The sequence below is a fragment of the Salmo trutta genome, chromosome 12, assembly GCF_901001165.1.
Source record: "Salmo trutta chromosome 12, fSalTru1.1, whole genome shotgun sequence".
Taxonomy (NCBI): Eukaryota; Metazoa; Chordata; class Actinopteri; order Salmoniformes; family Salmonidae; genus Salmo; species Salmo trutta.
The window spans coordinates 8,613,092-8,636,112 of record NC_042968.1 but is presented as its reverse complement, the minus strand read 5'-3'; the positions used below and the strand labels follow the sequence as shown (position 1 = coordinate 8,636,112).

The window sequence follows — 23,021 nt, the reverse complement described above, 5'->3', positions numbered from 1 at the left end:
TGCTTGACCTTCACTTGAAGTCTGTTGAACTCTGCATCGTACAAATGAGAAGATAAAGTATGCCTGGTTGGAGGGGTGTATGCTGGGCGAAGAACATTCAGAAATCTCTTCCAATACACATTGCCTGTGAGCATCAGAGCTGAACGAGTCACATACACAGCTCGAGCAAGATATTCATCAGCATTTCTCTGACTACCTTCCTCCCATTGAGTCAAAAACTTCAGATTCCAGGAGGACCATTAGCTGTTGCTATCGATAAGGTGTCTGATTCATCATTTTCACCTCGAATAGAAGTAGAGAGACTTGTCAGAGGTTGCTTGTTGTGAGCGCTGAGGGAATTTTATGCACTTGGCCAGATGATTCTGCATCTTTGTTGCATTCTTCACACATGATTTGGCACAGTATTTGCAAATGTACACAGCTTATCCTTCTATGTTAGCTGCAGTGAAATATCTCCACACATCAGATAGTGCCCGTGGCATGTTCCTGTAAAGATGATAAAAAATGAGTAAAAAACCCCAAATACAATTCCATGTAGAGTTAAGAAGTTAGATTAAAGAACTCCTTTGTAAGATAGATGTTTTAAAATGAAAGGTGTATGGAAACAGGTGAGTTAGCAGGCTCAAGCAAGCTAAAACCCACATGGTAGCAAAAACTAACTAGCATAAATTGTTAACAAGTTAGAAATTATTAATTGTCGGTGTAGTGCATTTCAGTTAAAATAACAACCCAATGTTTATATCCCAGGACAAATTAGCAAGCAACAGCAAGTTAGCTATTTAAATTGGCATAAATGTTTAATGCTTTTCAACCTATCCCCAAATTCATATAGTTGGTTCAGAGTTTGTTTTGATATTTCAACCTGCGTGTCCTGATCGCGTCTGGTGTGTAGGGATAAAATCAACATGCATGCGATACTGCACGATCGTGTGCGGTCTGGTCACCATGTTAGACAGTCTTGATTTGGACTACTCTGACCATATGGAGGTACAGTTTGTCAATCGAAAACCTAGTTGGTATGTGCTTGCACATTCAAATGATATTTAAATGGCTTTTTATATTAATTCATACTCATTATGAATTTGACAAGGATGGACTTGATGTAGACTAGTATTTTCTTGTTTTGTTCTGTACGGCCTTCAATATTGCATGAGATGAATAATTGTTTGGTTATGAATGATCAGATCTCCCAAAACAAACTTCACATTCAAGATCATTCTCTTTAGAGCTATTGGTCTTAGTTGCGTAGGTCAATTCTCTGCTGGCAGTATGCATTTGGTGCTGTATGTTTTTGTATGCATGTTAGAACGTTTCCTCAGACGGCACCTCTTTCAACTGACACTTAATAACAACATTACTTGACTACAAGTTATGCAGTGCTACTGAAATAGTCTAGACTTGATTGTACATTTCTGCAAAACAGCCTTTGCTCAGATGCAATTTTGTGAAGCTTCCAGCTGCTTAGTCGATTATGCAAATATGTTATTTCCAGCAGGGACATATTTAATGCGCCACTGGGGAAGACGGCTCATAAATGTATCTTCTGTTGCCCAAGTTCACATCATGTAGCCACATTATAACAACTTATCTTCTTTCTCTCTCAGGGCAAAGAAGATGAATGGGACCCTGGACCACCCGGACCAGCCCGACATCGATGCTATCAAGATGTTCGTTGGCCAGATTCCACGGTCCTGGGCAGAGGAACAGCTGCGGGAGCTATTTGAGCCTTACGGCGCCGTCTATGAAATCAATGTCTTGCGTGACAGGAGTCAAAACCCCCCACAAAGCAAAGGTGACAGTGCTGTCTTGAGTTCTTCACCAGAGGTGTCCATTACACTACACCCTCACCCTATCCAGAATTCCATGCCCTTTCATTATATGTATTGGCTGTGTTGCTGAATTCTCTGGAATCCTGTTCCCGATAGCTAAACAACAGAAGCCTCTGCCTATTTGCGGGATTCTGTACTTTACTACTCCCTCCGCTGCCGCAGCATATCAAAGAAGCAGGAATCAGACAGGCAGTCTAAATGGCGATTTAATTATATTTTTTTCATCATCATTGAAAACTTTGACTGATTTGGAGCAAGATGGGCAGTCAAAATAGTGTTTTTCAGTTTTTAAAAGATGTAGGTTATTTGTGGTTAAAACAGATTTGTTTTTTCTCCAATGCAAAGTGTAGACTGCGCCCTATTTGTGCTACTGCAATATCCTTAGTTACAACAGACCGAAAAGGTTGTAGCCTACATCCTAAATTAGCCTACAAAATATATATTTTTGGAATGTTGGTTCAAATTGCAGGTTTTTTTATCGCCTGTTCAGAAATATGATACTCGGATGTAGGCTAGTTTACATCATCATGTCAATCAAATTGGTTGATGGGAAGGGTTCAGAAGAGGGAGAGAAACGTGAAGGGAGATGTGTGCCTGAACTAACACATGTACAGAACATGTTCTTTAGCTCTGGTGAAGAGGCATAGATGGCCCACCAATATTCTATCGTAATTTTATAATTGAGCAACATTTACTTTGTCTAATAACTGTTTATATCCCCAAACAGGTTGTTGTTTCATAACATATTACACTCGCAAATCTGCATTGGAAGCACAAAATGCTCTTCACAACATGAAAATTCTCCCAGGGGTGAGTAGGTTTGGTAACTTCCTCAGTAAATCGAATTGGGTAGCTTGTCAGGTTGTAATAGAACAACAGTCAGTGCTGCTGTTCAGCTTCTATCTCTAGAGATGTAGGACCCTATAAAATCTGTTGTATATTTTTCCTGTTTACTTAGTTTTTTTTCCCAAATTCCGTTTTCTCCATTTTGTTTTTCAAGGTTTCCATTTCCCCAGTTTTTTATCACACTTGTTTAAATAGAAAACAACTAAATGGGATGCTTTAAGTCCGCAAGAGGTTTTTGTAGAGCACGTGGTGATAGTTTGCAGAACAAATACTGGATTGATGCAAATAATAATCTCATTCTGCCAGGTTAGCATAGGCTATTTTGTAGTTTAACATTTAATTGAGAATATTTTTGGGAAAGCCTTTCCATCTGCCAGAATTATTTATTTAGCATCATTGTTAATGGCTGCACAAAGTGGTAGATGCGTGCACCAGACATACAGTCAGGGGAAATTCTCGTTGCCTCTTAAGAAAGTTGCAGGAAATACCCATCACTGATGCATTCTGTTCATGTCTTATGATAAACGTGGGCAAATGTAAACAATGTTCCATACATATAGTTTATTCCCTACGAAGTTCAACCTCTCTAGGGGAGGTGGGACGAAATCGTCCCACACTATTCAACAGCCAGTGAAAAATCAGAGCGCCAAATTTAAAACCACAAAATGTCATAATTCAAAGTTCTCAAACAGGACTATTTTACACCATTTTATAGATACACTTCTCCTGAATCGAACCACGTTGTCCGATTTTCCAAAAGGCTTTACAGCGAAAGCAAAACATTAGATTATGATAGGAGAGTACATAGACACAAATAACCACAGTCATTTGCAAGCAACTAGCATGCATCACAAATACCCAAAACACAGCTAAATGCAGCACTAACCTTTGACGATCTTCATCAGATGACATGCATTTTTTGTTCGATCAAGTTCATATTTATATCTAAAAACAGCATTTTACATTGGCGTGTGACGTTCAGAAAATATTTAGCCTCCAATACTGCCGGTGAATCAGCGCTACAATTTACAAAAATACTCAACATAAATGTTGATAAAATATTAAACTGTCATTCAAAGAATTATAGATGAACATCTCCTTTATGCTAACGCTGTGAAAGATTTCAAAATAACTTTACTGGGAAAGCACACTTTGCAATAATCTGAGTACTGCACTCAGAAAAATACACTAGGCAATACAGATAGCTGCCATTTTGGAGTCATCTGAAATCATAAATTACATTAGAAATATTCCCTTACCTTTGATCTTCATCAGAAGGCACTTCCAGGAATCCCAGGTCCACAATAAATGTTGTTTTGTTCGATAAACTCCATAATATTAGCGCGCCGGGAAAAAAAAATAACATAACATAACATAAATAACATAACATAAATATATATATATATTTATATTTATATATATATTTATATATATATATATTTATATTTATATATATATATATATATTTATATTTATATATATATATATTTATATATTTATATTTATATATATATTTATTTATGTTCGTTCAAACATGTCAAACGTTGTAAAGCATCAATCTTTAGGGCCTTTTGAACGTGAAACTTCAGTAATATTCCAACCGGACGGTTCCTGTGTCTTGAAAAACGTTTTGGAACACAGGTTCCTTCTCACATGAACGCGCGCCAATGAACTGATGGGTCTACAACTTCCCAGCCTTCTTGTTCGGTCTCTGTTCATCATAGACGCCTCAAACAACTTTCTAAAGACTGTTGACATCTAGTGGAAGCCTTAGGAACTGCAAAATGAACCCTAACTCAGTGTTCCATTGGCAATGACTTGAAAGGACTACAAGCACCAGAATTCTCACTTTCTGGTTAGATTCTTCTCAGATTTTTGCCTGCCATATGAGTTCTGTTATACTCACAGACAACATTCAAACAGTTTTAGAAACTTCAGAGTGTTTTCTATCCAAATCTACTAATCTATCCAAATCTAATAATTTGAATGTTCCTGGGCCCGAGTAGTAGGCCGTTTTAATTTGGGTACGTTTTTCATCCGGCCGTGAAAATACTGCCCCCTACCCTAGAGAGGTTAATACATTTAAATATTGTGGAATTCAGTTTTAATGTCTGGATTCCTTCTGTGTTCTCCACATCGCAGATTTTATAGGGCCCTAGAGATGCCAACCACACATCCATTTATACCTATCAAGGCAGTATCCTTCAGCGCTTCTTCCTTCCTTTAAATTCAATGTCTTTCCTCAACAGATGCATCACCCCATTCAGATGAAGCCAGCTGACAGTGAGAAGAATAATGGTGGGTATAGCTACATCTCTGCAGGCAGTGGAGACTGGTGGATGGTGTGGTAGTTTTGTTTTTACGTTGAAGCCCTACCTCTTAGAAGCTGCCCTTGTTGTTGTATGATGTCTCTAATGCAGTTACTCAATGTTTGTTGAAACAACCTTGTCTTCTTCATTGTCTCTTTCAGCGGTGGAAGACAGGAAGTTGTTCATAGGAATGATATCGAAAAAGTGTAACGAGAATGACATCAGACTTATGTTCTCGCCGTACGGACAGATCGAGGAATGTAGAATACTACGTGGGCCGGATGGACTGAGCCGTGGTGAGGCAGATTCAGTTCACCTTTCATCCTCATCCTCATCGTCACACACACACACCTTCAACAAGATGCACCCAAACACACATACACATTTACTCTATCAGTTATACAATGAGGACTAGTCATTGTTTTGACATTAATCTCTCTACATGCGGTACATACACTCCCACACACTCACTCTAAAATAGTTGCATACAGATGGGTGATAAGTCATTACTCTCATTTGTCCTCTTGTGTACAAATCCCACATATCTTCCATACAAATCCTCTCACAGCATATGTACCAATCTCAAGGTCATCACTTCTAGATGTAGCATATTGACTTAAATTCTAGTTATTTATGATCCAAATATCTGTTACTGTTCCAAGTGCGCTTTTTGGAGGGCTGTTTAACTAAAACAAGAATTTACCAGACTCCATTGCATGCTGCAATCTGGGCTGTATGCTTAACATGATCTGTTTTATAAATGCTGTCAGGAGTCAGGACCATGTATGTCAACCATTTACGAGTTGTTCCCCTTCTGCAGGTTGTGCGTTTATAACATTTACAGCAAGACAGATGGCACAGTCAACAATCAAATCCATGCACCAATCACAAACTATGGAGGTAAGCATTGAACCTGCACACCTCCCATTCTTCAGAAACAGAGAATCTACACTGAACAAAAATATAAATGGAACATGTAAAGTGTTGGTCACATGTTTCATGAGCTGAATTAAAAGATTCCAGAAACGTTCCATATGCACATTAAGCTTATTTCTCAGAAGTTCGCATTTCTCCTTTGCCAAGATGACCATCCACCGGACAGGTGTAGCATATCAAGAAGCTGATTAAACAGCATGATCATTACACAGGTGCACCTTGTACTGGGGACAATAAAAGGCCACTCTAAAATGTGCAGTTTTGTCCCACAACACAATGCCACAGATGTCTTTTAGTTTTGAGGGAGTGTGAAATTGGCATGCTGATTGCAGGAATGACCAACAGAGCTGTTGCCAGATAAATGAATGTTCATTTCTCTACCATAAACCTCCTCAAACATTGTTTTAGAGAATCTGACAGTACGTCCAACCGGCCTCGCAACCGCAGACCACGTGTACGGCGTCGTGTGGGCAAGTGGTTTGCTGCTGTCAACGTTGTGACCAGATTGCCCCATGGTGGCGGTGGGGTTATGGTATGTGCAGGCATTAGCTATGGACAATAAACACAATTGCATTTTATCGATGGCAATTTGAATGCACAGAGATACCGTGACAAGATCCTGAGGCCCATTGTTGTGCCATTCATCCGCTGCCATCACCTCATGTTTCAGCATAATAATGCACGGCCCCGTGTCACAAGGATCTGGACACAATTCCTGGAAGCTGAAAATGTCCCAGTTCTTCCATGGCCTCATACTCACTAGACATGTCACACATTGAGTATGTTTGGGATGCTCTGGATCGACGTGTATGACAGTGTCTTCCCACCAATATCAGCAACTTCGCACAGCCATTGAAGAGGAGTGGGACAACATTCCACAGGCCACAATCAACAGCCTGATCAAGTATATGCAAAGGAGATGTGTCGCATTTGAGGCAAATGGTCACACTAGATACTGACTGGATTTCTGATCGACGCCCCTACCTTTTTTTTTATGTATCTGTGACCAACAGATGCATGTCTGTATTCCAAGTCATGTGAAATCCATAGATTAGGGCCTAATGAATTTATTTCAATTGTCTGGTTACCTAATATGAACTATAACTCAGTCAAATCTTTGAAATTGTTGCATGTTGCGTTTATATTTTCATTCAGTATAACATAATAACTTGCTTTTTTCCTCTGCCTTATATGATTGGCTGGCCCATTACTCAAGTAATGCCATTTTGAAATTGCTGTAATCGTGCTAGAGGAATATCGAAGATTGTTTTGAAATGACACTATTTGCTGTCTGTCCTGACTTTTTAGGGCTGCTCGTCTCCCATCGTAGTGAAGTTTGCCGACACGCAGAAGGACAAGGAGCAGAAGCGCATTGCCCAGCAGCTTCAGCAGCAGATGCAGCAGCTCAACACTGCCTCAATGTGGGGGAATCTGACCGGGCTCAACTCTCTGGGACCACAGTATCTGGCAGTAAGTGACCACCTCCTCCTGCACCATCCCCAGCAGAGCTTTGGAATGGCCCGTGGCTTGGCTTCAAGCCCTTGTTAATGTTCCAGTTTAGAAATTGACAGATTTTTAGGTTCATATTTCCAGAGGTAGGTATTCAGGACTAAGCTTAGCTTGTTGTTTGTGTTTGCAAGCAAATTAAGGTTTGGGTTGCAATTGGTTACAATCTCAGGTTTGTTCTAGAAAGATGAGGGTTACAGCTGGGACACATTAAAATGCACTGCTGTTTGGCAGACTGATTTAGACAGTCTCTAGATCAGGGGTGTCAAACTAATTTTGCCCTGGAGGCCGCATTCGGTCTACATACAGGTCCGGAGGGATTTAAATATTTAATCGCCTTCAAAATTGAATGTAGGTCCATTATCATTTCCACACAGTTTCGATTTGGTTTTAATGATTTAAAAGTAGGGATGCACGATATATTGGCGAACATATCGGAATCGGCTGATATGAGCTAAAAATGCCAACATCGGTATCGGCCCGATGTCTAGTTTAACGCCGACGTGCAAAACCGATGTCAAAGCTGACGTGCATACCTATATAACGTAGGTACATAACATAATGACGCCACGTAAAATGTTGCGCTACACGTGCAACACAGCATTCCTAACCTAGCCCACAAAGTCTGCTGTGTGGATCGAGCAGTCAACAAGTCCAGCAGTCATTTGAAAGAGTAAGAACATTTTAGCGAGACAACTCAAAGGCGAAATCCATTAACGCCAAGATAATGGAATTCATTGCCCTTGACAATCAGCCGTTCTCTGTCGTGGGTGATGTTGGCTTTCGAAAGACTGGTGGAGCACCGGTACACCTGTTGCCCTACTGGAGTTGAACAGTAATAGCGTCACTGCCATTAGCTTCACGACATACTATGGAACACCGTTTGGGTCTTTGCGTGTCAAAAAAGTTGAGTCAAATAAGCTTTTAATTTGACACGTCAAATAACACAGTTCCATTATAGAATGTTGTGTGTTCTGAATATGCACACGACACCACTATGATCAGTTGCACTGTCAAAGCTGTACAAAAAAGTCTGCAAACACAGTCCATAAACTGTGTTTACAATACCGCGTTAGTAATAAAGCATCAGTTGTTCGACGCCAACTTCTGGGGTACCTAGCTAGCACCAATGCAACCAGCCTGAAAACAATGACCAGTAGAAACTGCAGTCATTTTCATTATTCTTAACAATGATTTAGGAATTCTTCTGCGTAAGTATTAGCTAGGTTGCCACTTGTTGTTCGCTTGTTGAAATTGAACTTTAGTTAATGAAAATAAATGGCTAGCCAGCTACTTAACCCTGTTGCCCAAAGCTAACGTTATAAGCAGCCAGCTAACTTCATCTGGCTAGTGAGGCTCGACCGGACCGGGTTATGTTGTGAAGCTAGCCACAATAAGGATTAGGTGCAATAGTGGAATTTGCGCTTTTCCTTCAAAATAAAAGTACCTCTTTGAAAGTGATGCAGAAGTTTACAGTTGGTGGAATCATGCCATATTTAGACTAGATGATGTTAAACAAGGTTGGAATGTGAAGCAATGAAATGGGGTATTAGTCTACTTCATGACACCCACAGAACACAACTGTGAAGAGTTTGCGCAAATATTAGCATTGTAGTTCTTATTGCGGGTCTATGACTGTGCGAAATCACCTCCCCAGTCAGCCTATTGTGTGTATTGACATTCATATTGCATTGTACAGCTTTAACTAAGGATTGGGGATCAATGAAATGGGGTATCAGTCTACTCAATACCCAATATATTTTTTACCAACGTCCTCCTCAGTTATCAGACTCCAAAACATCCACGCAGTATTGTTTTTCCTCCAGAATAGTGTTCAATACACACAGGTTGACAATACATTTGGCTCAATTCAGTTGTTTGAGTTCTGCAATAAGAGCTACAACGCTAATGTTCTCAGGGTGTCACTGAGTAGACTGATGCCCCATGTACAGTGGAATAAGTATGCCCCCAATGCAATTCTAAAGTATAATACATCCGGTGTGATTTCTACAGATCTTTGTCAAATTAACAAATTGTCTTTTATTGATTTTTATAACATTCCAACCTCGTTTAGCATGATCTATTCAATTATCACATAATTCTACTATTTGTATTAATTTGCATCACTGTCAATGACCGTAACCTTAATTTAACGAGGCAAGTCAGTTAGGAACAAATTCTTATTTACAACGACGGCCTACCCCGGCCAAACCCGGATGACGCTGGGCCAATTGTGCGGCCCCCTATGGGACTCCCAATCACGGCCGGATGTGATACAGCCTGGATTCGAACCAGGTTCTGTAGTGACACCTCTTGCACTGAGATGCAGTGCCTTAGACCGCTGCGCGTGTGTGTGTGTGTGTGTTAACGATTTAACTGTACTAGAATGCTTAAAAGACCGCAAAAATTGTAGGTATTCTTTTTGGCAAGGAAAACATCAGTATCGGACAAAAATGTCGGTGCATCACTATTTAAAAGTATATTGAGTTTGCAGTGTGGTGCCAGGTAAACAACCTCTCCCTCAATGTCGGCAAGACAAAGGAGCTGATCATGGACTACAGGAAACGGTGGGCCGAACATGCCCCCATCCACATCGACGGGTCTGTAGTGGAGTGGCATGAGCCCTTCAAGTTCCTCGGTGTCCACATTAAGGACCTCAGGAGGCTGAAAAGATTCGGCATGGACCCTCAGATCCTCAAAAGTTCTACAGCTGCACCATTTGAGCATCTTGACTGCCTGCAGCACCGCTTGGTATGGCAACTGCTTGGCATCCGACCGCAAGGCACTACAGAGTGTAGTGCGTACGGCCCAGTACGTCACTGTGGCCGAGCTCCCTGCCATCCAGGACCTTTATAGCAGGCGGTGTCAGAGGAAGGCCCTACAAATTGTCAGACTCCAGCCACCCAAGTCATAGACTGTTCTCTCTGCTACCGCACGACAAGCGGTACCGATTAGGGTTGCATAGCGGGAACCCGGTTACTGGGATTTACTGCCCAAAACCACTCCCTTTTTTTGGGATAAATAACTGCGAGAAACCAGTACATTTGTTATAAATGATTTATATCAACAGCATGACTTGAAATGGAACTGTTAAATTATATGCAATATCTAAATCTTGCTTCTCTGCGGTCTCTCTGCATGATCAACCATCAATGCTTATGTTGTGGACAGATAGCACATGTCAGTATTGCTGTTCACAATGCATGTAGACCTATCATCTCATGGTATTTTTTTTTTCTTGTGACAGGTAGGCCTACATTTGCTGCAGTATAGCCTATGCTACAGTAATATAAAGAACAAATGCATGTTGTCTAATTTACACATTTCCATCTGGCTTTTGGGGGTCACCTTCTTGTTTTATTGTAAATATGTTATTGCAGCTGCAGAGTTTTAAAACAGCCTAACACTCGAATATTGTTATCAAATGTTATTTGTCACATGCGCTGAATACAACAGGTGTAGACCTTACAGTGAAATGCTTACTTACAAGCCCTTAACAACAATGCTTTAAGAAGTTAAGAAAAAAGTGTTAAGTAAAAAATTGAAAATAAAAGTTACAAATAATTAAACAGCAGCAGTAAAATAACAAGCAAGGATACAGGTGGTACCAGTACAGAGTCAATGTGCGGGAGCACCGGTTAGTTGAGGTAATTGAAGAAGTATGTACGTGTAGGGAGAGTTAGATTATAAACAGAGAGTAGCAGCAGCGTAAAAGATGGGTCTGGGTAGCCCTTTGATTAGCTGTTCAGGAATCTTATAGCTTGGGGGTAGAAGCTGTTAAGAAGCCTTTTAGATCTCGACTTGGTGTTCCGGTACCGCTTGCCGTGTGGTAGCAGGGAGAACAGTCTATGACTAGGGTGGCTTGAGTCGTTGACAATTTTTAGGGCCTTCCTCTAGCACCGCCTGGTATAGAGGTCCTGGGTGGCAGGAAGCTTGGCCCCAGTGATGTACTGCTGTAGAACCTTTTGAGGACCCATGCCAAATATTTTTCAGTCGTCTGAGGGGGAATAGGCTTTGTCGTTCCCTCTTCACGACTGTCTTGGTGTGCTTGGACCATGTTAATTTGTTGGTGATGTGGACACCAAGGAACTTGAAGCTCTCAACCTGTTCCACAATCATCTCCTTAGTCTTGATCACGTTGAGGGAGAGGTTGTTGTCCTGGCACCGCACAACCAGGTCTCTGACCTCCCTATAGGCTGTCTCATCTTTGTTGGTGATGAGGCCTACCACTGTTGTCATCGGCAAACTTGATGGTGTTGGAGTCGTGCCTGGCCATGCAGTCATGATTGAACAGGGAGTACAGGAGGGGGCTGAGCATGGACCCCTGAGGGGCCCCGTGTTGAGGATCAGCGTGGCAGATGTGTTGTTCCCTACCCTTACCACCTGTGGGCGGCCCGTCAGGAAGTCCAGGATCCAGTTGCATAGGGAGGTGTTTCGTCCCAGGGTCCTTAGCTTAGTGATGAACATTGAGGGCACTATGGTGTTGAACGCTGAGCTGTAGTTAATGAATAGCTTTCTCACATAGGTGTTCCTTTTGTCCAGGTGTGAAAGGGCAGTGTTGAGTGCAATAGTGATGCTTCATCTGTGGATCTGTTGGTGCAGTATGCAAATTGGATTGGGTCTAGGGTTTCTGGGACCAGCCTTTCAAAGCACTTCATGGCTACAGACGTGAGTGCTACGGGGCGGTAGTCATTTAGGCAGGTTACCTTAGTGTTCTTGGGCACAGGGACTATGGTGGTCTGCTTGAAACATGTTGGTATTACAGGCAGGGACAGTTGAAAATGTCAGTGATGACACTTGCCAGTTGGTCAGCGCATGCTCGGAGGACACGTCCTGGTAATCCGTCTGGCCCTGCGGACTTGTGAATGTTGACCTGTTTGAAGGTCTTACATCGGCTACTGAGAGCGTGATCACACAGTCGTCCGGAACAGCAGGTGCTCTCATGCACGTTTCAGTGTTACTTGCCTCGAAGCAAGCATAGAAGTAATTTAGCTAGTCTGGTAGGTTCATGTCACTGGGCAGCTCGTGGCTGTGCTTCCCTTTTGGAGTCTGTAATAGTTTGCAAGCCCTGCCACATCCGACGAGCGCCGTTGCCGGTGTAGTACGATTCGTTCTAAGTCCTGTATTGACGCTTTGTCTGTTTGATGGTTTGTAGGAGGGCATAGCGGGATTTCTTTTAGGCTTCCAGGTCAGAGTCCCGCTCCTTGAAAGCGGCAGCTTTACCTTTTAGCTCAGTGCGTATTTTGCCTGTAACCCATGGCTTCTGGTTGGGGTATGTACGTACGGTGATGTACGTACGGCTTCATCAATAACTGCAATGTAGTGGCGTAATTTACTTTTAATTTATCAAATAAATTCTGTACTATCTGTATTTTAATTACGAAATTAAACTAATGTAACTTTAATCAACTAGGAAGTCTGGGCACCACAGGAAAGAGTTTCTATTTCCAGAATATAACTCCTCAGATATTTTCATATCTTATCAATTTAGTCACTTATTAATGTATTATCATCACATCAGTCATATTCTGAGTGTCACAAACCCTTGGATATCTACGCGAACCCTAACATAGATCATGAATCAGTGATATACAAATTGGCTTATTTATTCACTAAATTAATCAATCACAGAATTTCATAAACACACACGCACACAATAGGTCATACATTGGTTACTGACATGATAGAAAAGTCCCTAGTGGGCTTAACTGATATGACGGCTTGGTAGACAAAGGAAAGGGGTGGGGGCGGTTCAAGAGCGGCAAACTCGGAGTGGATTCACTACATACAGTTGAATACTTCATCGTAAATATGGATATTTAACACCCTAACAATCGCTCAATTGGATTTTAGAAATGCAATTGACATATTTACGAGTGTACGTCTTGGTTGTCCCTCTCTGCGATCGCCAGTCTGTCTGCTGGATAGTCAGTCGACAAAGTCTTTGGTTTGTCCACCAGAGATCAAAGTCTGTTGTATTTGTTATAATGGATACTTCAGAGTACCAATCGGAAATGTTCTTAGATCGTATGCGTTTACCAGACTAAAGTATTGAAACAGCTGCAACCTGAATAATTTTTCTTTTGTTTGTAGATTTCTTAGCCATTTCAATGTGGGGACCTCGTCCCGGCGTTGTCTTGACTCTAGTTTGTATTTCCAACCATTTATACATTTGGCGACAGCTTTATATTTTTTGGTCTAATGTAAATTTTGTCGGAAGTAGGTTTTATACTTAGTAGAAGAGGGGGCATTCCATGACGCCGTGTAATGTCTGTGCTCACGGGGGTGTGGCCACTGATTAGTTAACTTTACATGAAAACCCAGACTCATTTAGGAGGCTAACATCACATTTCATCTTTTCACAGGTAGTTTCATATGTAATCATATACGTTTCACAACATTTAGATGTAAACCCCATAATTGAAAAGTGTACACAACCAAAGACACACTAATGTGTGTTTCCTATCCTTCATGAGATCACCAAATGAGACAAACTCCACATGACTGTCCCTTACGTTTCCACGGACCATTCCCACATTCTCAAAAAATGTAAATATTGTTTAATTCTCCAATTTTGGGGATTAGGAGTTTTGGCAAGAAGAATGTCTTTGTTCTCCATAGGCTCTCTCCCTCAATACTTCATAGCAGCGAAGAGAGTTTCTACCAGGAATTTATGACTGTTGTAAAACCTGTGGTGGGAGAGGGTGAGAAGGGGGGGAGCCACGATGTACACCCAAAAGGGCCACGGTCATGACACCAGTGACTGACGTGGTGTACCCAATGCCATCGGAAGAATCCCGGAACATATTCCAGTCTGTGCAAGCAAAACAGTCCTGTAGCTTAGCATCTGCTTCATCTGACCACTTTCTTATTGACTGAGTCACTGGTGCTTCCTGCTTTAGTTTTTGCTTGTAAACAGGAATCAGGAGGATAGAATTATGGTCAGATTTGCCAGGCGCGGGAGAGCTTTGTACTCGTGTCTGGCGTAAAGGTGGTCTAGAGTTTTTTTTCTTTTTTTCCTCTGGTTGCACATGACATGCTGATAGAAATTTGGTAAAACGGATTTAAGTTTCCCTGCATTACAGTCCCCGGCCTCTAGTAGCGCCGCCTCTGGATGAGCATTTTCCTGTTTGCTTATGGCCGTATACAGCTCATTTGAGTGCGGTCTTAGTGCCAGCATCGGTCTGCGGTGGTATATAGACACCTACGAAAAATGTTGATGAAAACTCTCTTGGTAAATGGTGTGGTCTACAGCTTATCATGAGATACTCTACCTCCAGTGAGCAAAATCTAGAGATTTCCTTAGATTTCGTGCACCAGCTGTTGTTTACAAATATGCATAGGCCTCCGCCCCTTGTCTACCAGAGGCCACTGTTCTATCCTGCCGAAAAAGCTTCAAACCGCCAGCTGTATGTTAATCATGTCGTCGTTCAGTCACGACTCTGTGAAACATGGGACATTAAAAACTGTAATATCTTGTTGGTAGGATATACATGCTCGTAGTTCGTCCTTACAAGGCACCCGGACTGTCGTCCACGATACCTCCGTCTTTTCCTCCTGCGAATGACGGTCTTGTCGTGTGTCTGGAGTAAATCCTTCTCGTCCGACTCGTTGAAGAAGAATTCCTCCAGTACGAGGGAAGTAATCGCTGCCCTGATATCAATAAGTAATTTTTGGTCATAAGACACGGTGGCAGAAACATTATGTACAAAAGAAGTTACAAATAAGGCGAAAAAACATGCACAATTGGTTACGGGAGTGTAAAACGGTGGCAATGTCCTTCGGCGCCATTATGGGACAAATCTTGAATTAGAGCATGCGCGCGTAAGCAGTCTTTCCGTCATCAATTGTTGCCTATCAATTCCATTCAAAATAGATAATCCTGTTAGATAGATCTCTCACACACAGTACCAGTCAAAAGTTTGGACACCTACTCTTTCCAGGGTTTCTTTATTTTTTACTATTTTCTACATTGTAGAATAATAGTGAAGATATCAAAACTATGAAATGACACATGGAATCATGTAGTAACAAAAAAAGTGTTCAACAAATATATTTGAGATTCAAAGTAGTAACCCTTTGCCTTGATGACAGCTTTGCATACTCTTGGCATTCTCTCAACCAACTTCACCTGGAATGCTTTTCCAATCGTCTTGAAGGAGTTCCCACATATGCTGAGGACTTGTTGGCTGCTTTTCCTTCACCGGTCCAAACCATCTCAATTGGGTTGAGGTCGGGTGATTGGAGGCCAGGTCATCTGATGGAGTACTACATCACTCTCCTTCTTGGTCAAATAGCCCTAACACAGCCTGGAGGTGTGTTGGGTCATTGTCCTGTTGAAAAACAAATGACAGTCCCACTAAGCGCAAACCAGATGGGATGGCATATCGCTGCAGAATGCTGTGGTAGCCATGCTGGTTAACTTCACTAGGGTAGGGGGCAGCATTCGGAATTTTGGATGAAAAGCGTGCCCAAATTAAACTGCCTGCTACTCAGGCCCAGAAGCTAGGATATGCATATAATTGGTAGATTTGGATAGAAAACACTAAGTTTCCAAAACTGTTACAATAATGTCTGTGAGTATAACAGAACTGATTTGGCAGGCGAAAACCTGAGAAAAATCCATCCAGGAAGTAGGATTTTTTATTTTTGTAGTTTTCTATTCAATGCCATTACAGTATCCATTGACTTAGGACTCAAATTACAGTTCCTATGCCTTCCACTAGATGTCAACAGTTTTTAGAAATTGTTTCAGGCTTGTATTCTGAAAAATGAGGGAGTAAGACCAGTCTGAATGACTGGACCCTAAAGTGTCACAGAGCTTTTTTATGCACAATCCCGAGAGTGCGCCTTTCTTGTTTACCTTTTATATTGACAACGTTATTGTCCGGTTGAAATATTATCGATTATTTAGGCTAAAAACAACCTAAGGATTGAATATAAACATTGTTTGACATGTTTCTATGAACTTTACGGATGCAATTTGGATTTTTTGTCTGCCTGTTGTGACTGCGTTTGAGCCTGTGGATTACTGAAGAAAACCCACGAACAAAATGGGGTTTTTGGATATAAAGAGAGACTTTATCGAACAAAACAACATTTATTGAGTAAATGAATGTCTTCTGAGTGCAACCATATGAAGATCATCAAAGGTAAGTGATTAATTTTATCTCTATTTCTGACTTGTGTAACTTCTACTTGGCTGATTACTGTTTGTAATGATTTGTCTGCTGGGCGATGTTCTCAAATAATTGCATGGTATGCTTTCGCCGTAAAGCCTTTTTGAAATCTGACACCGTGGTTGGATTCACAAGAAGTTAATCTTTAAACCTATGTATAACACTTGTATGTTTTCTGAATTTTTATAATGAGTATTTCTGTTTTTGAATTTGGCGCTCTGCAATTTCACTGGATGTTGGCCAGTGTGCCTGCCTTGTATTCTAAATAAATCAGAAAGTGTCACCAGCAAAGCACCATCACACATTCCCCATGCTTTCTGGTGGGAACCACACATGCGGAGATCATCCGTTCACCTACTCTGTGGCTCACAAGACACGGCAGTTGGAACCAAAAATCTCAAATTTGGACTCAGACCAAAGGACAGATTTTCACCGGTCAAATGTCCATTGCTCGTGTTTCTTGGCCCAAACAAGTCTCTTCTTCTTATTGGTGTCCTTTAGTAGTGGTTTCTTTGCAGCAATTTGACCATGAAGGCCTGATTCACGCAGTCTCCTTTCAACAGTTGATGTTGATGTCTTTTACTTGAACTCTGTGAAGCATTTATTTGGGCTGCAATCTGAGGTGTGCAGTTAAATCTTATGAACTCTGCAGCAGAGGTAACTCTGGGTCTTCCTTTCCTGTGGCGGTCCTCATGAGAGCCAGTTTCATCATAGCGCTTGATGGTTTTTGCAACTGCACTGTTTCTCATTGCTTATTTGGGCTGTTCTTGCAATAATATGGACTTGATATTTTACCAAATAGGGCTATCTTCTGTGTACCACCCCCTACCTTGTCACAACACAACTGATTGGCTCAAATGCATTAAGAAGGAAAGAAATTCCACAAATTAACTTAACAAGACACACCTGTTAATTGAAATGCATTCCAGGTGACTACCTCATGAAGCTGGTTTGAGAGAATGCCAAGAGTATGCAAAGTTGTTAAGCCAAAGGGCAGCTACTTTGAAGAGTCTCAAATATAAAATATATTTTGATTTCAACACTTTTTTGGTTACGACATGATTCCGTATGTGTTATTTCATAGTTTTGATGTCTTCACTATTCTACAATGTAGAAAATTGTAAAAATAAAGAAGAACCCTGGAATGAGTAGGTGTTCCAACTTTTGACTGGTTGTGTGTGTGTGTGTGTGTGTGTGTGTGTGTGTGCGCCTGTCAAAAGTTGGAACACACCTACTCATTCCAGGGTTCTTCTTTATTTTTACAATTTTCTACATTGTAGAATAGTGAAGACATCAAAACTATAAATTATACACAAGTATTGACCCCTTTTTCCACACTTTGTTACAGCCTTATTCAAAAATTGATTAAATAGTTTTTCCGCCCTCATCAATCTACACACACTACCCCATAATGACCAAGCCAAAACAGTATATTTTTTTTATGTTTGGTAATTTATGTATGACCCCCCCCCCCCCTGGAAATATCAGCATTTATTGGGTATGATGCTACAAGCTTAGCACACCTGTATTTGGTGACTTTCTCCCATTTCTTCTCTGCAGATCCTCTCAAGCTCTGTCAGTTGGATAGGGACTGTCGCTGCACAGCTATTTTCAGCTCTCTCCAGAGATGTTCAATCGAGTTCAAGTCTGGGCTCTGGCTGGGCCACTCAAGGACATTCAGCGTTGTCTTGGCTGTGTGCTTAGGGTCATTGTCCTGTTGGAAGGTGAAACTTTGCCCCAATCTGAGGTCCTGAGAGCTCTGGAGAAGGTTTTCATCAAGGATCTCTCTGTACTTTGATCTGTTCGTCTTTGCCTCCATCCTGACTAGTCTCCCAGTCCCTGCCGCTGAAAAACATCCCCACAGCATGATGCTGCCACCACCATGCTTCATGGTAGGGATGGTGCCAGGTTTCCTCCAGATGTGACGCTTGGCATTCTGGCCAAAGAGTTCAAATCTTGGTTTCATCAGACCAGAGAATCTTGTTTCTCATGGTCTGAGAGTCCTTTAGGTGCCTTTTGGCAAACTCCAAATGGGCTGTCATGTGCCTTTTACTGAGGAGTGGCTTCCGTCTGGCACTCTACCGTAAAGGCCTGATTGGTGGAATTCTGCAGAGATGGAACTGTGGAGCTCTGTCAGTGACCATCGGGTTCTTGGTCACCTCCCTGACCAAGGCCCATATGAATGCACCTGTCTTCGCTTTGTCGTTATGGGGTATTGTGTATTGATTGATGAGGAAAAACATTTTATTTAATTCATTTTAGAATAAGGCTGTAACGTAACAGAGGAAAAAGTGAAGCAGTCTGAATACATTCCAAATTCATTGTAGCTAGCTACATCTATGGGCTTTTATGTTTTTCTGTTGTGCGTAATGCTTAGTCGCCTATATGTCATATCTATTGGCTAATGTCACAATCATTTGTGCTTTTTTGGGCTTGGGATTGAAAAATGTTTTTTTATGTAGGGCTCATAAAATGTATTTAAAGTATGGCTCATCAGGCTCAGGTTGCATCAGGCTTGCATTTTCGATCAAAGCTCTTATCAAATCACTTTATATGCTTTTGAATGACTCTTTTCAGTTTAACTATCTGCGTTGACCCCCTTTTGTATTAACTCTTTTGACTCACATATGCTGCTACTGTTTATTATATATCCTGTTGCCTTGTCACTTTATCCCTACCTATATTTACATATCTGCCTCGTACCCCTGCACATCGACTCGGTACTGGTACACCGTGTATTTTGCAAAATAATTAGTTACTCATTTGTGTATTTATTCCTTGTGTTACTTGTCTATTATTTCTCTATTTTTATCCCTGCATTGTTGTGAAGTAAGCATTTCACTTTTAATCTACACCTATTATTTATGAAGCATGTGACAAATAACGTGGTTTGATTATTTTTTCCCCATTTCTTTTTTTATATATATATTTTTTTTTCACAAACCACCTGCGGGCCGATTTGACACCCCTGCTCTAGAGCATTGACTGCCATATTGTCCATTTGTTATTAGACTTGATTTGACATAAGGTTTCCATTGATTGAACATTGTTAGTTTTGCCTCGTAAGTATTCTCCCTGACCTTAGGGAGTAGACACATGATCTGTTTCTTCTGTATGAGTCGCGCATTTTCTGCATCCAGCCAGCTCCCTCCCTCCTTGCTTGTGTTTGGTTTGCTTGCTGTCTTTCTAGACAGATGTTAGATGTATATTTTCATTGTTTCCAATTATCTATGTTGGATGGCCATCTAGTCTCAACTCACCTAAAGACCTGATATGTTTTCAATTGGCTTTAATTCTAAATGGGGAGTAGATCTCCTGACCCTCCAATTATGTGGCCAGTCCAATATAAACGGCAGAGCTTGCTACGATGTTAGTGCTGCTCCATGGGTGTGCTGTGAAAATCTTCCAACCTCTTCCTTTTCTTCGCTGTCTTGCCTTCCATTTAAATCCTCTTAACTCTCATTTCATCCCACTCAGTGTTTCCCAGCGTCACGTTTTTTTCTGGATTTGTTTTTTACCTTCTATTTTCTCTGTGATTCTTCCCCTCTCTGTATCACCAACATTTACACCTCCACTCTTTCCTGTCCTTTTACCCTTCATCTGTCCTACTCACCCACTTTACCTTTTTTCTCTCTCTGCGATTTCTTTCCTGAAAGCACAGTCCCGGATGCAGTCCTGACCCTTTGTGTTCTCTGTTTTGGTGTAATGTCTAGCTTTATTTACAGCTCCTCCAGCAGTCTGCCACCTCTGGGAATGCCCTCAACAACCTTCACCCCATGTCTGGTATGTCAGGTAAAAACAGACATTTCCTACCTCTCTTCCTCCTTTCCCCCTTTCCATTCTTACACCTGCACGCTAAATGTGTTTTCCTCCCCCATCCAACTGCCACCTGTAGTGTGCCTGGTGAAAATGTGCTTTATTGATACTGCTTTGTGCGTCATTCTCTGCATGCCTGAACTCCAAGTAATCTGTTCAGTGTGCTGTGTTTGTCAAGCAGTGGTGAGAGACCATGTTCAAAACCAGCTCCTCATTTATGAATTGAATTTTGAGCTGAAACGCTCTGCCACTAGGAAACTCCAGACGTAAACACTAACACACAAACTGGTGTTTTTTATCTGGTTTCTAGCAGTGTGTCTGCTGCAGCGAGTGGCTACTTATCGAATTCATCATAGCAAGAACTGAGTAATTAATGTCTTCATTCCTGGTTTTCATTCCAATATGATAACCACGGGCTATGTCATGGGGCAAGCTACAATTGTTCAAGATTTTACAAAGCCTGCTTTAAATTCATATTGAAACTTCATCTGAGTTGATTCAAACTGTTTACCTCGTTTACAAAGTCAGCTCATTATCCCACTTCTTGACTTACCCCACATATCACTGCATTGTTGTATCTGCTTTCTGTGTGTTTTGGCCAGTGCTCTAGTTGTTTATTGAATGGGCTGCTAAGTTTCTACTTTTGCCTCCCATCTCACCCATTTCAGATTGTGTTGGAATGGTACCTGCAACTCTTTACATGTTGTAAAGCAAAAACAGTGATTGCATGACTCAGTGAAACCTATATATTGACCTAAGCGAGATCTAGGTTCCATGGCCCGTATTAAGTGCAGATTATGCGTGTGTCTCAGGGCTGAATGCCATGCAGAACCTGGCTGCCCTGGCAGCAGCGGCCAGTGCCACACAGGCCACGCCCACGGGCAGCAGCGCTCTCACCACCTCTAGCAGTCCCCTCAGCGTGCTCACCAGCTCAGGTACGAGTACTGGACAGCAGGCACACTCATCATGGGACGCCTACAAGGGTTGGTCCCACTTTTTATCTCTCACCCCCCCTCACCTGTATGTACCTTTTAACCTCATTCCACTGACTTGCCTCTGTAAACACTGTTGGGTGTTTCTCATTAACCTTTCTTCCTGTTGCCTTCCCATCCCTAGTCTCTGCTTTATGTTCCCTGGTCTGTGAATTTAGACTTTGAAGTCCTCCTAGCGGAGTCAAATGGTGGCGTTTTCCTCCAAAGGATTAAATGTTTTGGGGTTGACTCATCTCCACAGCAGGATCGTCACCCACCTCCTGTAACAACAACTCAATGAACCCCATGGCCTCCTTAGGGGCGCTGCAGTCTTTGGCCGCAGGGGCTGGAGCCGGCCTCAACATGGGCTCACTTGCAGGTTAGCAGACTCAAAACATATTTGTATTCATTAATTTACCACAAATATATTACCTCAAATTTGAAGAGTGCATGATACATATACAAGGTATTCTAGCCCTAATCTTGTAACAGAGCTCCTGTGTCTAGGGATGGCAGCCCTGAACGGTGGTCTAGGCAGCGGGGGCCTGTCGAACGGAACTGGTAGCACCATGGAGGCCCTTACCCAGGCCTACTCTGGGATCCAGCAGTACGCTGCTGCTGCCCTCCCCAGCCTCTACAACCAGAGCCTGCTCTCCCAACAGAGTGTCAGTGCTGCAGGAAGCCAGAAGGAAGGCAAGTAGGGGGATAGAGATGGGGCATAAAAGGGTTTGACTGGGGGTGTGGGAATGGGGAGATTTGTGTTAACTGAAATGTCTGCTCTACAGGGATCACGTGCTACACTGTGATTGATGTTTGATTGTAGTACTAGTGCAAGGGATATTAAGAGCTTAGTTTACATCATTTTTGATGTGACCTTAGTGTGGGATATTGGTGAAAATATGTATTGTCACCTGCTGAGGGTTCTGTCTTGTTTTAAATATGCTGCAACAGCAAGCGACAGTCGGAGCATGGGTAAGATTTAATTGCAACACTCTGAAATGTTTTCACAGTACTCAGTGGCGGATTTAGGTATCGGCGACATGAGCAGCTGCCCAGGGCGGCATCTTGCCGTGGTCGGTACGGGGCGCCCGCACAAAAAAAAATCAAAATGGTGACATTTGCGCGATCGGTTTTCTATCACTCATTTGCACGTCACAACAATGATATCATGTTCGCCCAGGGAGCCATACAAGCTAGAACCGCCACTGACAGTACTTGTTGTAGAAAATGTCATTTTAAAATGAGCAGAAATTCGTATCAGAAAGCTCCTCATAACATTTGGAAATGCTGTTACTCTGTCAAAAACAAAGTTGTTGCCTCTGGCTTAGTTGTATTCATTACCATCTTGTTGTGTCAGACTTTTGTAATAAATTATTTCCTGCTCTGCTCTCTTAAGGCCCTGAGGGAGCCAACTTGTTCATCTACCACCTCCCCCAGGAGTTTGGAGACCAGGATCTGCTCCAGATGTTCATGCCCTTTGGCAACGTTATTTCCGCTAAGGTGTTCATTGACAAGCAGACCAACCTCAGCAAGTGTTTTGGTAAGCTGGAGGATGGGGAAAACAGCACATCACTAGTAAGGCTGTGTATATAGTGTGTTCTTATTATGACGGCAAGGATTGATTTGTAT

At 41.9% G+C, this 23,021-nt stretch overlaps 1 protein-coding gene across 28 annotated transcripts in view; it reads left to right on the top strand.

Annotated features, from left to right (window-relative positions):
* Positions 1-23,021, top strand: part of LOC115202865 (CUGBP Elav-like family member 1) — a 55,196-nt gene that overhangs the window by 26,288 nt on the left and 5,887 nt on the right. For 4 of the 28 annotated variants that reach the window (XM_029766960.1, XM_029766977.1, XM_029766959.1 and 1 more), the window contains 11 exons: positions 1,605-1,792; positions 2,557-2,639; positions 4,925-4,973; positions 5,146-5,280; positions 5,805-5,884; positions 7,229-7,390; positions 20,319-20,397; positions 21,234-21,404; positions 21,655-21,771; positions 21,885-22,085; positions 22,789-22,932. In XM_029766960.1, coding sequence (XP_029622820.1) covers positions 1,605-1,792; positions 2,557-2,639; positions 4,925-4,973; positions 5,146-5,280; positions 5,805-5,884; positions 7,229-7,390; positions 20,319-20,397; positions 21,234-21,404; positions 21,655-21,771; positions 21,885-22,085; positions 22,789-22,932 — 1,409 coding nt within the window. Of the gene's footprint in view, positions 1-1,604; positions 1,793-2,556; positions 2,640-4,924; positions 4,974-5,145; positions 5,281-5,804; positions 5,885-7,228; positions 7,391-20,318; positions 20,398-21,233; positions 21,405-21,654; positions 21,772-21,884; positions 22,086-22,343; positions 22,496-22,788; positions 22,933-23,021 lie in introns of those variants that run through there. The other 24 variants (XM_029766968.1, XM_029766962.1, XM_029766966.1 and 21 more) reach the window with 24 other exon arrangements.